We start from the raw sequence: 16430 nt of genomic DNA, 5'->3' as shown, positions 1-16430 counted from the left end.
AATGCACACACATTCATCTATATACCCGTGTATACTAGTGATACAGAAAGGAAATGTTAGCAGGAGAGAGGAAAATGAAATTATTTAGGGAGCGCCTTTGCTCCTTGGTGGTGATTTAGTCACTAAGTCGGGTCCGACTGTTGTGACACTGTGGACTGTAGCCTGCCAGGCTCCTCTGTCCATAGGATTCTCTAGGCAAGAGTACTGGAGTGGGTTGCCATTTCCTTTTCTAGGGGATCTTCCTGATCCAGGAATCAAACCTGGGTCTCCTGCATTGCAGGCAGATTCTTTACTGACTGAGCTACGAGGGAAACCTATAGTACTCAAATTGAAAGTTCAACTTTATTTTTTATTGAAAACAAAATTAAAATTAATGTGCTTTCAGGGTTTTCCTAGGAAAATTAAATTATTAACTTAGAGTATGACAATTTTGACATAGTTTAAAAATAAGTTTACATTCAGTTCTGTTCAGTCGCTCAGTTGTGTCCGACTCTTTGTGACCCCACGAATCGCAGCACGCCAGGCTGTCCATCACCAACTCCCAGAGTTCACTCAGACTCCCATCCATCGAGTCAGTGATGCCATCCAGCCATCTCATCCTCTGTCGTCCCCTTCTCCTCCTGCCCCCAATCCCTCCCAGCATCAGAGTCTTTAGTTACATTAGTAATACATTAAAAAAACTGTTTTGGTATAAAATTTAGCTACTAAGGGTATGGGTTTAAAAAATATATTAATTTCATTGCTTACTCACCGCCACCCCCCATGGTTACTGTGCTTTGCTTCTTTTCCTTAGCAACTTACCCGCAGACATTCCTTTGGTTATGACTCCAGAAAGCGGGCCAACCTGAAACTTCTGGAAAGCAGTATCGTGATGTACATAGCTGGAAACCAGTTGATTTTTCTGAATCTGAAAACCAAAGAACAGAGCTACTTGCGAAGTAGCAGTGGAGTCGGAATTGGTGTCACTGGGGTATGCCTTTGGTGATTTAGGAAAAGCAACCCAATTGTGGGTTCATTTGGAGTCATGGGATTGCATGAGGTGCACAGCAATCTTTATTCTAAGGCATTTTCAATTCGTGATTACAACCACTACGTTCACTGACATTAGCTTCATGCAATATTACACTATTTATATTGATATTACTAATATTGTCATCTCATTTTGCAGATAAGGAAATGCAGTTAATAGAGGTTGAGTGACTTTCCTAGAGTCATGCAGGTTTTTTACATTAAATGCTATTTTGCCATTCTGCAAAAATACTAAGATGAATAACATGAGTGGTAGTTCATGTAATAATTAGAGCTAAATGCCAGATAAAATGCAAGTATAGAGTTGAACATTAGGAGATGAAGTATAATTGTCTACTCAGTAATTTCAAATAGTCGACAAAAAGATGTGTGATTTCAAGTCTGTCTCTTCCTTCCTCCCAGGTGTCTGTCTCCATTAGTCATTTTCTCTCTTGTATCTTCACTCTCTGCTTCCTTGGGCATCCTCAGCATGAAAGAATACTATTAAATCACCTTGTTCTCATTTTAAAAGGCCCCTCTCTGGGACTTCACTGGGGGTCCACTGGTTACCCTCGTTGGGGAATTAAGATCCTGAAAGCCTCAAGCCCTGATTTAAAAAAAAAAAAAAGCCCCTTTCTAACCATGCATTCTCTTTACCTACTGATGTTTTAAAATATATAATTAGAAAGATGTATTTTTGGCTCTGCCAAGTCTTCGTTGCTGCCTGGGCTTTTCTGTAGCTGCAGAGAGCAGGGGCGGCTCCCTAGTGTGCTGTGGGGGCTTCTCATTGTGGTGGCTGCTCTGGCTGCGGGGCACAGGCTCTCGGGCACCTGGGTGTCAGTGGTTGTGGCTCCCTGGCTCTGGAGCACAGGCTCAAGAGCTGTGACACGTGGCTTTCGTTGCTCTGTGGCATGTGGGATCTTCCCGGATCAGGGGTTGAACTCGTTTCTAATGCATGGGCAGGCAGACTCTTTACCATTGAGCCACCAGAGAAGCCCTACCCCCTGATTTTTGATCTTTCCCTCAAAGCTGAACTTCTGCTGTCTTCTTCCTATCACCTCGCTAAGGTGGCCAATGACCCTATTAGTGGCCACATCAAAAGAATACTTTTCTACCTATCTTACCTGACCTCTGAATAGCAATGGCTTTTCCCTTGGTTGTTTCTCTACTCTGTGCTCCTTAAAACAGGCATCCCTGAGTGGTCCTCTCAGCATCACTGGTGTCAGGAGAAGGGCATCTGTTGAGATTAATCTGTGAGAGACCTCACTGGGAAAGAGAAAGGAGGAGAAATGGACGTGGGTGCTCATACAAGCTGTGGGGCTGTGGGGCTCATACAAGCAGCCCCTATGAGATGCTCAAGAGGGTTTCTAGAGGGATCGTGATCCGAACATCTAATCTTTCCTTTGTGCTTCCTACTGGTTGTGAGCAGACCAGACAGAACTAGTGCAGAGCCTGGTGTGCAGAAATGGATGTAAAGTTACTGAAAGTGTGAAAAATACAATATTTCTAAGTCAGATGCAGAGGAAATACAGTAAATATTCCCTGGATAAACTATTTGTGTCAATGAACAAAAATAACAGGAATGAACATATGACTCCATCCAATGTATATGGCTATCATTTGAAATGCTAAGATATGTACTGCTGGTTAGGTGAAATTTAAAAAATTGTGACACAGCTTACTCTGAGACATGAATTTTCTGTTCAAGAAGGTAGGTTGATTTATATGCAAGGTGAACAGTCTGACTTAATCGTTTTCAAAGAGCGGTTCCCAGATTCAGCAGTACCAGCATCACCTGGGAAAATGATGGAAGTGTAAATACACAGTCTCAGATCTCAGCCCCAGTTTACTGCCTCAGACACTCCAGTGTTAAAGCTTGCAGTCTGCACTTTAATAAGCCCTTCTTGTGATTCTGATGTCTGCTAAAGATTGAGACCCATGGTTCTAGCTCTTCAGATGGCAATTTAAAAAACTGTAGAGTTAAACATGACTCTTAATGAAAGTAATACTTAAGGGCCTACCCTTCTAGTTCTCAGTTTAAATTATATCCACTATCAAGTATTTAGTAGATATCCAGCTTTGAGTTTTCTGTTGGAGTGGATCCTAATAAACCAATTATAAAGTAACAGGTTCTGAATACTTATTAATATAACTATATGAAAATCTCCCTTTTAATACTTTAGTGACCTTTTGTTTTTTATAGGTTCACCCTGATAAAACTTATTTCACGGTAGCAGAAAAAGGAGTTTTCCCAAAGATAATCATTTATGAATATCCTTCAATGAGGCCCTATAGAATCCTTCAAGGTGAGTCTTAGAATCTTTAAAATATCTCATGTTTAAGGTGAACAGAATTCTCAAGATGACCTCACGTTACTGTAGCAGTCAGGGTCTGCCAGAGAAACAGAATGGATTGGAGAGAGAAGAGAGATTTATTTGGAGGAATTGGCTTATATAATTGGGGGCTGGCAGATCTGAAGTTTGTAGGGAACACTCACAGCATGGAAATTCTTGGGCAGGAATTGATTCTATGTCTTCAGGCAGAAGTTCTTCTTCCTAGGGGAAACCCCAGTTCTGCTTCTTCCTGCTCTCAGCTGATGGGTTGAGGTTATTAAGGATGATCCACTTTTTGGTTCTTTCTTAGGATTTTCATCTCTTTGCTGACATTGCTCTTCTGCTCTTAATGTTGGCTACTTTATCCATTAGAGCTCTTAGCATATTAATTGTAGTTGTTTTAAATTCCCAATCTGATAATTCCAGGATCTATGCCATATCTGGTTGTGATGAATGCTTTATCTCTTCAAGTTGTCTTTTTTTCTTTTTGCTTTTTGGTATGCCTTTTTTCTGAATAGCGAGACATGATATATTGGGTAAAAAGAACTGCGGTAAACAGGCTTTTGGTAACCTGGTGGTAGGTTGCGAGGGAAGGAAAGAATTCTTTAGTTCTATGATTAGGTCTCATTTTTTTGGTGAGCCTATGCCTCTGAACTCTGAACTTCACAAACATTTCTCAGCATTTTCTCCTAGCTTTGGTGGGGGAGGATGGCTAGAGTCGGCTGAGTTGGATATTTCCTCTCGCAGGGCAGTTAGGCTGCTGATAAACCCCAGCTGTTCAGGCTCTGGTTAATTAGTTAATGAGTTTCCCCTGAGGGCAGACCTTATTAAGACCAGAGGACTCTGGGGGTATTTCAAAATGGCTCCTTTCTCCTTCCCTCTCCTGGAAGCCTCTGGAGATTTTTTCTGGATATTTTTAGTTTAGGAATCTAGTCAAGCTCCTGGAGATAAATCTCACAACATTGTTGGGGCCACCTTGTGGCTGGTTCCCCTGGAGTTTTTAATTCTCAGACTTATCCACACTGAGCCTCCTGCAACCAGAGTTCAGGTTTTATTGCGGGCAGTGGTTCCTGAAGCTGTTTTGGCTGTTTCCGCTTGGAAATCTCTGCTGTGGTGACTTGCTGCTGCTGCTAAGTCACTTCAGTCGTGTCCGACTCTGTGCGACCCCATAGACGGCAGCCCACCAGGCTCCCCCGTCCCTGGGATTCTCCAGGCACGAACACGAGTTTGTTGCCATTTCCTTCTCCAATGCATGAAAGTGAAAAGTGAAAGTGAAGTCGCTCAGTTGTGTCCGACGCTTAGTGACCCCATGGACTGCAGCCCACCAGGCTCCTCCATCCATGGGATTTTCCAGGCAAGAGTCCTGGAGCGGGATGCCATTGCCTTCTCTGGTGGTGACCTGAGTATCTCTATATTTTCCTGTCGGTCTCTCGGTTCTCAGGGGCAGGGCTTTGCCCCGGTTTCTTCCCTCTCTTACAGATTCAAGAAGAGCTGCTTCATAAAATAGAATATATTCTCAATGCATCTTTCTCAGGCAAACTGTGGTTAAGACTTCTTCACCCTTACCCCTTCCCTCCATATTGTGTAATACATTCTCCAGCCAGAGGTGATGAATGGTTTTGAAATTGTTTCTTTATGGGATTCTTGACATTCTTCCACCAACGCACATCACTACGGGCGTTCTCTCTTGCTTTTTTATTTTTGAAATAATATAGTTTTGAAAGTGAAGTGCTATCTCTGTTATTAGACTCCCATTCATCTCCTCATCCTTTCAGATGGAACTGATCTGGCCTATGCGTACGTGGACTTTAACTTCGATGGTACCCTGCTGGCTTCTGTCGGTGGCAGCCCTGATCACACCCTGACCATCTGGAACTGGAAAGAAGAGAAGCCTATACTGAGGACAAAAGCTTTCTCCCAGGAAGTTTTTAAGGTTACTTTCAATCCTGAAGACGATGAGCAGCTCACTACCTCGGGATCAGGCCACATCAAGTAGGTTGTGCACATGATACAGATGCTAGTTGTTTATTGTTAGGACCTTTTCTAAGAGGTTTGATCAGCTGCAGACAACTTTTGCTGATGTTAACATTAGGATACTTTTTAAATGTGTTATGTTGAAAACTAACTATAGTGCAACTTTTCTAGCTAGTTATGGAGATTTTATTACTGAAAACAGCACAGATGAAAGAAGGGCTTTGAATTTAGCCTGCTGCCTTCTTATAGGCTTCACTTCCCAAGTTTGTGTAATGTCTTGCTAACAGTGACGTGCTGTGTCCAAGTTCATGCTGTCTTTCAGATCCACTATTCAGTGTGTTGAAATGATTCTGTATGATGGACAAGTCATTTTGATGTCTCTGAACTCGGTCTTCACTTGTGAAATGAGAGTCATAACAGAGAGTTGTATTCTTGACACCTGACTCTTAATACTAAATGGTAGCAGAGCCTATTCCTGATCTCTGATATCTGGGTATTTTCACTGTATCACACACTGTTCTTTGTTCAGGATGAAGTGATTTTGTCTTTTATTTAACAACCTTCTGGCACTACTCTCAAGCTGCCCATAACTTGCTTCCAGTGTCTATGAGAAGTAATCTATCCTAAATTATTTTTATTCCAACTTAAAACTGGTCTTTTTAAAATATAGAATAATTGAACAGATTTTTGAATCTTGAGAAGTCTCAGCTAACTCTGCTAACTATAGGTTGAAAATTTTTAATTTTCCTATTGCTTACTAAAGTGTACATTTTCTATGTATTATATCTTTGGAGAAAGAGAAACTTTAAAGGATTTCATGTGTGATGTGGTATAAAAAGAAATGCAGAGGAAATGGAAACATATGATCAAGGACCTACCACAGCCTCTGAGAAGGATGTTGATTGTTTAGGCTCTTGGCTTCATATTATTAACTTGTTAATACTGTCCATTATCTATTTTACATCCAGTTGGTAGGTCAGATTCTTTTTTCAACATAATTTTCTTCATTCTGACTATTGATTTGTTTAGGTTATAAACAAGATATTAGTAACTTAATATTTATTGATTTTATGTACTAGACACTCTTCTAAGAGTTTTTTTTCAACAATTTCATAAGGTTGGTGCAAATAATATTCTCATTTTACACATAAAAGAAGGAAGATTCAATGTGATCAAGAAAATTACTCAAAGTTACACAGCAAGTAAATTAGAATTTTTGGAGAATGTTTACATCCTCTGAAGCGGTACTGTGTAGTAGAACTTTCTTCCAGGGTGGGAGTGTCCTGTGCTGGTCAGTCTAGAGACACTGACCACGTGCAGCTACTGAATTCTTGAAACTGGTTGGTCTGAATAAAACACTAATTTTTAAATTTTATTTAATATAATTACTTTAAATAAAAATAGTCAAACATATGGCTATTGCATAGGACAACACAACTCTGAAATGTAAGATTAACAAAGGCAGGAAATTTTTTCTTTTTGGACTATTTTGCTTGATGCTGAATTCATGTTGCCTAGAGCTTTGCCTGACAGGTAGTTGATGCTTAAAACAAATGAACTGAATGAATAGATAAATGAACTAATATGTGACTTTTAAATATGTAAATGGTTGACATTAAAGTTAAAGTAAGATTTCTTTTGGGTACATTCAATCTCTCATTGTTTGCAGGTTCTGGCAAATGGCTCTAACATTCACTGGCCTCAAACTTCAGGGTTCACTGGGGCGATTTGGCAAAACAGCCACTACTGATATAGAAGGTTACATGGAGCTCCCAGATGGGAAGGTGAGTACAGGCTATTCTACAATAATGAAATTAATGAAATGAAGTGATGTACATGCATGAAAGCATGCTATACAGTCTAAAAAGCATTGCCAATATTGTCAATAATAGATACTATAATTGTAAATATAATGAGCATTTAATTTTGCCTTTTCAGATTATCAGTTTTAATTCTGTGAAACTAGTCCACATGTACATATCGTTTTGTCTTTACTAAATATTATATGTACATGGAAAGTATGCAGGCATTTTCATATATTAATGCAGTGACATACTTGTCACTTTTAATTTTAATTATGTCATGGAGTTGCAATGTCTGTAGTGTTTCCCTCCTGTCTTCTTCGCCATGATGCTTCAAGAGGATTTACTGGGTCAAAGGTTATACAGTCTTACAGCTTTTGTTTTTATTACCAGATTATTGCAGAGTGTCAGACACAACTGAGTGACTATCATTCACTCACTCATTCACTATTATTCAGGAAGATTGAGACACTTTATAGTGATATCTGCAACACTGCGAAGTTTTTTTAAAAAAGCTTTTAATTTTGTATTGGGGTATAGTTAATTAACATGTTGTGATAGTTTCAGGCGAACAGCGAAGGAACTCAGCCATACATATACATGTATCCACTCTCCCCCAAACTACCCTTCTATCTAGGCTGCCATGTAACATTGAGCAGAATTCCATGTGCTATACAGAATTCCAACAAAGTAGGCTGTTGTTGGTTATCCATTTTAAAAATAGCAGTACAATGTTGCAATTTTAATCTATCATTTTAGTCTTTTCTTCTTATAAAACTTATAGACATATTGCCTGTAGGATAAAATTTCCATTAATATGGTATTTGGCTTCCTAGTAGGTTGAGTTGTGGGCTTCCCAGGTGGTTCTAGTGGTAAAGAACCCACCTGCCAATGCAGGAGACATGAGACATGGGTTATATAGTATTTGTGATCATCTCAAGTATAAGAAAGTGCCAATATACAAATACTACTCTGAGAAACCAAATGGTCTAGTCATTGCCTAGTGGAAAATTATCAATTTGAAATAATGATATATGGGAGGAAATAAAAAAGCCTTGGGTGCTGGCCAAATCATTAATTATATATCTAAACCTATAAGATGATGATACATCATTCTAGCTTCAAATTCTGCTAAGAATTAGGCTAAGATAAAGATCATTAAAAACTTGGTTTGAGATATATCTTGAAAAGGCTCAGTAGAGTTGGTGTAGATGTAGGGGAGAAAAGAAGTCATTTTAAATGAGAGCCACAAAAGGAAATAGTTAAGAGTAAATATTACATATTTACAGGATTAATTTGGAGCAATCATCTTGGGAAAGAGTGGGAAATTAGATCGAAAAGTATGGCGGGCTCCTAATGTACAAGGACTTGAACAGTCAGGTGGAACTATTAAGCACTGGAAGAGCAGAGATACAAGCGGAAAAAGTTATTTATAAGCTTGGCCACAAAATGCCAAGCAAGTTAGGAAAATGGAGTCATGGAGATGAGCTCAGAGGAAGATGCTGCTTTTATCCAAGAAGAGATGATGAGAGTCTGGACTCTTCTCAGGACAAATGGAAACGGAAAGCTAGACATGAGTGACATTTCAGAAAGGAATGAGTGATATAGACTTTAGTGACTTTGGGTGGCTTTAGTTACTGGACGGAAAAAAAGCAAGTCTAAAGAGAGACAAGTGGCCTGAGGCTCGACAGATAGAATAGATAATAGGCAGGCTGGAGAAATAAACAAAGACTGAGTAAGGTCCTAAGTGACTCTCAGTGAGAGGGCCATGGGGCTGCCGAGTCCTCCTCGAGCAGGCACGCAAGAATTAGATCAGAGTTCCCCAAAGGACATTTCATGCAGTATTCTTTTACACAGAAGCTCTCTGATAATAAGACTTTCCTGGTCGAATTCCTTTGTACCTAAAAACTTCTTACAGTGATTCCCAGTGAACACTTCTGTATTAAAGCTTCCAAGGGATTCTAGAGAAAAGAAACTTGTTTGACTTTGTTTATCCTAGCATATGTCTACTGAGGCAGTGTTAATTGAGTGCCTGGTTTAGAACCCTGACTCCTGGGTAATTTGGGGCAAGGTAATTAATATGCTTCCGTTTTCTTTTTACTTTGTAGGATGGGGGATAATAATAGGAATTCCATTGGCCCTATGGTTTCTTTGTGCCAGTGAGAAAAACTGTGCCCAACCTGTACAACTGCACATGGTATCCTCAATAAATGTACCTAGTTCATATGGTTTTTAGGATTAAAGGATGATGTGTGTTAAGTGCTCAAGCAGTGCTTGGCATGGAGTCAATATTCAATCAGTATTCCTTACTATGTAATAGTAGTTCAGCTATCTTAAGAGTTGGTGTTTGGTGCTACATATTTTGGGATGTGCTGGATTAAACACATTAATGTGAGGTGGTTCCAGATAATTATCCTTGTTTGAAATTGGATATTGTTGTGCTATAATTTGCAGTAATGGCCTCATAATTTATCAAACATCTTTTATAACATTTGATTATTATCACTCTCATCTATCAAGAACTTTGAACATATCTCTAAATTTTGACCCAGTAGTTCCACTCCTGGGTTATGTCCTTAAGAGATGTACAAAGAAATCTGCAGATGTGTTTGAAAATTTAACCACCAACATACTGCCTGACATCATTATATAAAACTACATATTGTGATAAGTGGTTGTTTCTGGGGTAGTGAATTTTCTTTGCTGTATTTTCTTGTTTTAAAAATTGAAAATTTTATTTTCATAACCAGGAAAAAAATCTTTAAACATTTCTCATTAGCTATTTGAGGCAAATATATATGTTTTTCTGTCTCAAGTACATTCTGTCCTTTCCTCACACCTGCCAGGTGCTTTCAGGGTCAGAATGGGGCAACATGCTGCTTTGGGAAGGAGGTCACATCAAAGTGGAGCTGAGTCGAGCTGCAGGCAAGCCTTGTCACCAGGGTCCCATTAACCAGATAATGCTGGACGAGGGCGAAGTCATCACCATTGGGTCAGATGGATGTGTTAGGGTAAGTTTTCTCTAAACTTGAACAGTAGCACCTGCATCAAAGTCTTGTAGGTGACCCTATGGGTTTTATCAGATTTTTATTTCTCACAAAGGTCACTTGAAGAAGGGCCAACTCATTTTAAGTAATGCTTCTCTTGTGGTAGATTTATAGTTGCTAATTCATGTCTGACTCCTTGTCACCCTCTTGGACTGTAGCATGCTAGGCTCCTCTGTCCTCCACTATTGCCTGGAGTTTGCTGAAACTCATGTCCATTGAGAAGGTGATGCTGTCTAACCATCTCATCCTCTGCCACCCTCTTCTCCTTTGGCCTTCAATCTTTTCCCCAGCATCAGGGTGTTTTCCAATGAGTCGGCTCTTTGCATCAGGTGGCCAAAGTAGTATAGCTTCAGCATCAGTCCTTCCAGTGAATATTCAGGGTTGATTTTCTTTAGGACTGACTGGTTTGATCTCCTTGCAATCCAAGGGACTCTCAAGAGTCTTCTCCAACACCACAGTTCGAAAGCATCAATTCTTTGGTGCTCAGCCTTCTTTATGATCCAACTGTCTATGTAAATTCTAGTCAACATTCATTAATATCTTGCTGCTTTCTGAGGGGACCTTTTGTTATTTTGATTCTGTTGTTGAAATAGTAGCTTTGGAAAATGAATTAGCACAATATTAACAGTGGACTCCAATGTCCTTCCAAAATGCCTATTATAAATGGGTCACTTTCTAGGGACAATAAGGCCAAACATTTATTTATTCATTTATACTGATTTTACCAATTAGGAATACACAGGTGAGCTGATGGGGTTTGCCAATGGATGCTGCCCACCCGTTACCCACTATACTAATGAACTTGCTTGTCCTCACCCGTGGACACCGCCCTGCCCACAGGACTAATCTGGGACATTGCTTCTGCGTCTTGATCTTTCTGGCTGTAGTCACACCTCTTCTTCCGTCCCCCATGTGTAGTTGCCCTGCTGTTGCTGGCCAACCTGTAGTCTTCTGGTTTACTTTGTGGTCCCCTCAGTATGTGTTTCTTCTGGGGCCTTTCATAAGAAAATATTCTTAAGGTAGTATTCTCAGGACATTCTTTCAGTTCAGTTCAGTCGCTCAGTTGTGTCTATTTGTGACGCCATGAACTGCAGCACGCCAAGCCTCCCTGTCCATCACCAACTCCCGGAGTTCACTCAGACTCACGTCCATCGAGTCGGTGATGCCATCCAGCCATCTCATCCTCGGTTGTCCCCTTCTCCTCCTGCCCCGAATCCCTCCCAGCATCAGAGTCTTTTCCAATGACTCAACTCTTGGCATGAGGTGGCCAAAGTACTGGAGTTTCAGCTTCAGCATCATTCCTTCCAAAGACATCCCAGGGCTGATCTCCTTCAGAATGGACTGGTTGGATCTCCTTGCAGCCCAAGGGACTCTCAAGAGTCTTCTCTAACACCACAGTTCAGAAGCATCAATTCTTCGGCGCTCAGCCTTCTTCACAGTCCAACTCTCACCTCCATACATGACCACAGGAAAAACCATAGCCTTGACTAGACGGACCTTAGGAAGTGGTATTATCAGGAGTAAGACCACTTTTTTTTCTCAACTATCTGAGGTTACTCTGACACTTACTGAGCTTACTTATGGCTCAGACAATATATTAGAGCCATGTCTTCCACAGTTTGTCCTCTTACCGTTGGCTCTTTGAACCCCTGTTAAGTTTAATTTTGTTCTGTTATGCTCATTTCTCTGAGAATCTTTTATGTCCTTTATTGTATTATACAATACATTCACTATCCTTCCAAAGCATATGTCACCCCAAATACATCAAGATACCAAGTGGAGGAAAACTTCAAAGAAGTTGGATGCTTCACAGAGGATCCCTTCATGGCCATCACTAATTTCTAAGCTTGCTTCCCCTTTGCAAAGCCCACCCTCAACTCTTCAGTCTTTTATATTGTAAATCTCTACCTCTCGCCCTTTAGGAAAAACCCACTCCAACTCCCAGGAGTTAGTCTGACCCTAGGACACGGGACTCTCCTCCACGAGGGTACTCAATGGGACAACACCAGTCCTTCCCAAGTCTGAGTTGCTGAGTCTAGGATGATGTAGCAGGATGTGTCTGCAGAACCATCCAGCCTGGGCTTTGGCATTTCCCAGAGAAAGTCCCTCTGAGTCTCTCTACCACATTAAAAACTGTGCTGCCTCCTTCTTCCCCAGTGTTCTTTTGGTCTCCTCTCCTAAGAACAACAGTTGTTACCTGAAGAGTACAGTCTAAATCCATGATAAGGAAGAGAAACATTATCTCATGAAGACATTACCTACATCTTCCCCCCCCCCCCCCCCCCGCTTAATGAAGATTGTGCTTGAATCATTCAGCAAGAAGATCTATGTCTCCTTTCTAGGGTCCCACGGGTCTAATATAATACAAGGCTTGTCATAATGTTTTAGTGAATGACTGAACCATTTATTTCTTACAGCCACTTTATATGCAGAAAGACCTAATAGAAACTTTGAAATAAAGTTTACTTTGGGCAAACTAGAATTCTTATTCAGAACGGACTTTTTCTCACTAATCTCCGTAAATAAGAGGAAATTATGATAATTCATTATTTCTCAGAGTACAATCTCAGAGGTTAGGTTTTGTCTGGTGTTTTAATTATATTTACTCATCATTAATTTTCATGAAATAAGAAATGACTTAAAAAAATGGGGTCTTTCCTGGCATAGAAAATATATATCCATTCTGACTTAGAAAATACATATTCAGAAACTGCTAATTCATTAAGGTATTTTCTTATTTTTTAAGATATGGGATTTTGAGACTATAGACACTGCTGATGTTATAGATGAGACTGGATTACTAGAGATTGAACCCATTAATGAACTTCAAGTAGATAAGAATGTCAAACTCTTCTCTATGATAAAAATGAATGAAGTTGGAAATAACTTTTGGTTGGCTCAGGTAAGCTACACTGTTTTCTCTTTGCTCTTTAAAGTTATCTGGACATAAAATTAACATAGTATTATAGTTTACTGTCACTGTAAATCCACAGAACTATCAAGACTGCTCTTGATAGTATAATGAAGAGTTCCCTGAATTCTGACATTTAGAAGTGAAGTGAAGTGAAAGTCACTTAGTTGTGTCTGACTCTTTGCAACCCCATGGGCTATACAGTCCATGGAATCCTCCAGGCCAGAATACTGGAGTGGATAGCCTTTCCCTTCTCCAGGGGATCTTCCCAACTGAGGTATTGAACCCAGGTCTCCTGCATTGCAGGTGGATTCTTTACCAGCTGAGCCACAAGCGAAGCCCAACAATACTGGAGTGGGTAGCCTGTCCCTTCTCCAGTGGATCTTCCCAAGCCAGGAATTGAACTGGAGTCTCCTGCACTGCAGGTTGATTCTATACCAACTGAGCTATCAGGGAAGGCTAATATTTAATTGACCTATATTTTACACACAGAAAACCAGTTAGCATTTTTACTATGTTAAACTGACTACAAGGTTTATGAGATTGCTTTATTATGTGGTTGCTATTATTAAATTTCAGTCACACTTTAAAATATATGTAAGTGTTGCTATTGTTGGTCCTTTAAATCATAAAAAGAAAATCCTTTAATTTGATAAAATTTCAAAATGGTGAACAGTATATTATTGAGTATTTAATTTTTTAGGATTCCAATGGAGCCATATGGAAGCTTGACCTTAGCTTTTCAAACATTGTAAGTTGCCTGTTTTTCTCATTTGTTTCAAACTCTCATAGTAAAATGGTCGTTATTCTTCTTTAAAAGATACTTTATCTTTCTCCATATTTGATCATTGTTCCCATCAAAAACTTGCTCAACATATCCAAAGAATTTGTATTCTCTGTCTTTCTCTTGTTACGATTTTACATAAAAAATTTTATATGAAAAAGATTCTATCTCGTTAAAAAATTTACAGGAAAAGTGGCAATGACAATGCCTAACATTTTTTAGTGCTTTATAGTTTTCATAAACATTTGACATTTTAACGTATATTATCTCAAATAATCTTCTCAACTGCTCAGTTTTGTAGGGAGGCAGTTTCTATCATCTCATTTTACTGATGAGGAAATAGAAACTGGCATTTGAAGTTATTTGTACCAAATCACACAGCTATCAAGTGTAAAGCCAGTATTCTCTTTCTCCTAATTCTGAACTTCAGCGTTCTTGCTATCTTATAATGCCTTTTCTCATTTCTATTCAGATGAAGTCATACATGACACCGAGTTCTATTTGCATTTCTTTAAACTTGGCTTTAATTCTATATTAACCTGACTTTGAACTCTAATAGAATCTCTCTGTTATCAGACCCAAGACCCAGAATGCCTGTTCTCCTTCCATTCTGGAGCCATTGAAGCTTTGGCCGTCTCTCCTGTCACTTACCTCATGGCCACTACCGGCTTGGACTGTAAGTAAGAACTCATAGCTGGCCTTTTGTGTGTTTTACTTTCAGTACATTTTAAAATGTGTTTGATTAAAGCATTTGAGAATTTTTCCAAAAGGGAAGGCTCCTGATACTAATGAGGTAAGTTTTTGCAGAGAGGAAGGGCCCAGAATATAGCAGCCTTGGTTATTGTGAGACATAAAAGATATGTCAGTAAATTACTCATGAAAATACCATTCATCTTGGTATTCTCCACAGCAGTGCTTTTCCTGTTCTTTCCGTGTCCTTTCTCTCTTCTTGACTTATAGTAAATCTGTGTGGACTGTGGAAGGTGAAACTGACTCCCTAGTCAGTCAGCAGTTGCTCTCTTTAGTACAGTTGCCTCTCAGTGTCTGTGGTGGTGGTGGGGTTGGTGCCAGGACTCCACTGATACCAAAATCCATAGATGTTCAAGTCCCTTTTATAAAATGGCATAGCATGTATTCATGTTTATAAATTACCTGACTGAGGGTATACATGTAGAATTTTAACTAATGTAGAGAAAGACTACGTCAGTTGATTTTCTATGACATTTCTTGCTATAGTGCTTAGATATAAAGTGAACCATGGTAATTAGAGCTGTTACATATATATATATATATATGTACTATATATATAACTCATTTCTTTAAAACTGTCTTTCTATAGGCTCTATTAGATGCTATGACTTTGCTGGCAAAACTCCTTTGCTTCAGATGAAATTCAAGCAAGGAGGTACTGCCCTTGCTTGGGTACCACGGCTGGTAAGCTTATTATAATGGATTTTACTAAGAATCTATTTGTAAATATGATATATCAGTCCTATTTCTTAGAAATATAGATATTTTATGACTCTGGATTTTAGAGCAGAATAAAAATTCAAACAGTTTGTCCATTCAGAATATGATAGAAATCATATCATGACTTTGCTATTGTGTTTTTAATGAAAAGTCTATCCTTATGCCACCTAAAGTTTAGAAATAATTTTGTGTTAAAAAGTAATTACCTGATAGAACTTTGTGTATCTATCTTCTGTTTGACTCTGGTTCATTTTATGTACTTCTAGAATGTCTACAATGTGCTGGGCCTATTTCAAGATTCTGGGAATATAGCAGTGAACAAAAAGACAAAATACTTGCCAGCATGAACCTTTACCCCAATAGGAGAATGTTACACCCCCATGGGAGATGGTGGGAAGGACAGACAATAAACAAAATAAGTAAACTTATGTGATATGTTAAATAATGGGAAAAAATTAGACCTTTGTTCTAGTTGTCTGTTGCTGTGTAGTAAACCACTCCAAATGTAGTGGCATAAAAAAAGCAATCATTTTTCTGCTCACATACTCCAGTTTGGGAAATCAGACAGGTGACAGCAGGGATGGTTTATCTCTTCTTCACAGTATCATGGCTTCAGTTGGGGAGATTTGAATGGTTGGGGCCTGGAGTCATCTAAAGGCTTCTTTGTCCCAAGTCTGGCACCTGGGTTGAAGGCTGGGTTAAGCTGTGATGCTAATAGGAGTGCTTACCTGAAGCCCATGCCAAACAGAGAGGTCATTATCACAGCATGGTGGCCTCAGGGCAGTCAAACTTCTTCATGGTGGCTTAGGGCTCTAAGATCTTATGTTCCAACAAAGAAGGCAGAAGCTGCTGTCATTTCATGACCTGGCCTTAGGAGTCACATATTATCACTTGTACTATACTCAGGGGATGAAACAGCCACAAGCACCACACAGATTCACGGAGAGAGGAAGTTCAACTATCTTTCTATGGGAGGTATATCGAAGAATTTGCAGCCATGTTTTTATAAAATGTCATGGGAATATTTAGGGAACGGTTTATCCTTAATCCTTTGAGTTGAAATCAAAGAGAAAATGTTCCAGGCCCAAAGTAAATGTAGAG

At 39.4% G+C, this 16430-nt stretch overlaps 1 protein-coding gene across 4 annotated transcripts in view; it reads left to right on the top strand.

The window, feature by feature from the left end:
- Positions 1–16430, top strand: part of CFAP44 (cilia and flagella associated protein 44) — a 125863-nt gene that overhangs the window by 12654 nt on the left and 96779 nt on the right. For all 4 annotated transcript variants that reach the window (XM_015092445.4, XM_042231405.2, XM_027979978.3 and 1 more), the window contains 9 exons: positions 808–970; positions 3212–3314; positions 5117–5333; positions 6985–7099; positions 9964–10128; positions 12911–13066; positions 13779–13826; positions 14436–14535; positions 15199–15293. In XM_015092445.4, the coding sequence (XP_014947931.2) occupies positions 808–970; positions 3212–3314; positions 5117–5333; positions 6985–7099; positions 9964–10128; positions 12911–13066; positions 13779–13826; positions 14436–14535; positions 15199–15293 (1162 nt within the window). The remainder of the gene's footprint in view (positions 1–807; positions 971–3211; positions 3315–5116; positions 5334–6984; positions 7100–9963; positions 10129–12910; positions 13067–13778; positions 13827–14435; positions 14536–15198; positions 15294–16430) is intronic.

The sequence above is a fragment of the Ovis aries genome, chromosome 1 (assembly GCF_016772045.2).
Source record: "Ovis aries strain OAR_USU_Benz2616 breed Rambouillet chromosome 1, ARS-UI_Ramb_v3.0, whole genome shotgun sequence".
NCBI classification, from domain to species: domain Eukaryota; kingdom Metazoa; phylum Chordata; class Mammalia; order Artiodactyla; family Bovidae; genus Ovis; species Ovis aries.
This window is presented reverse-complemented; position numbering and strand designations above follow the sequence as displayed.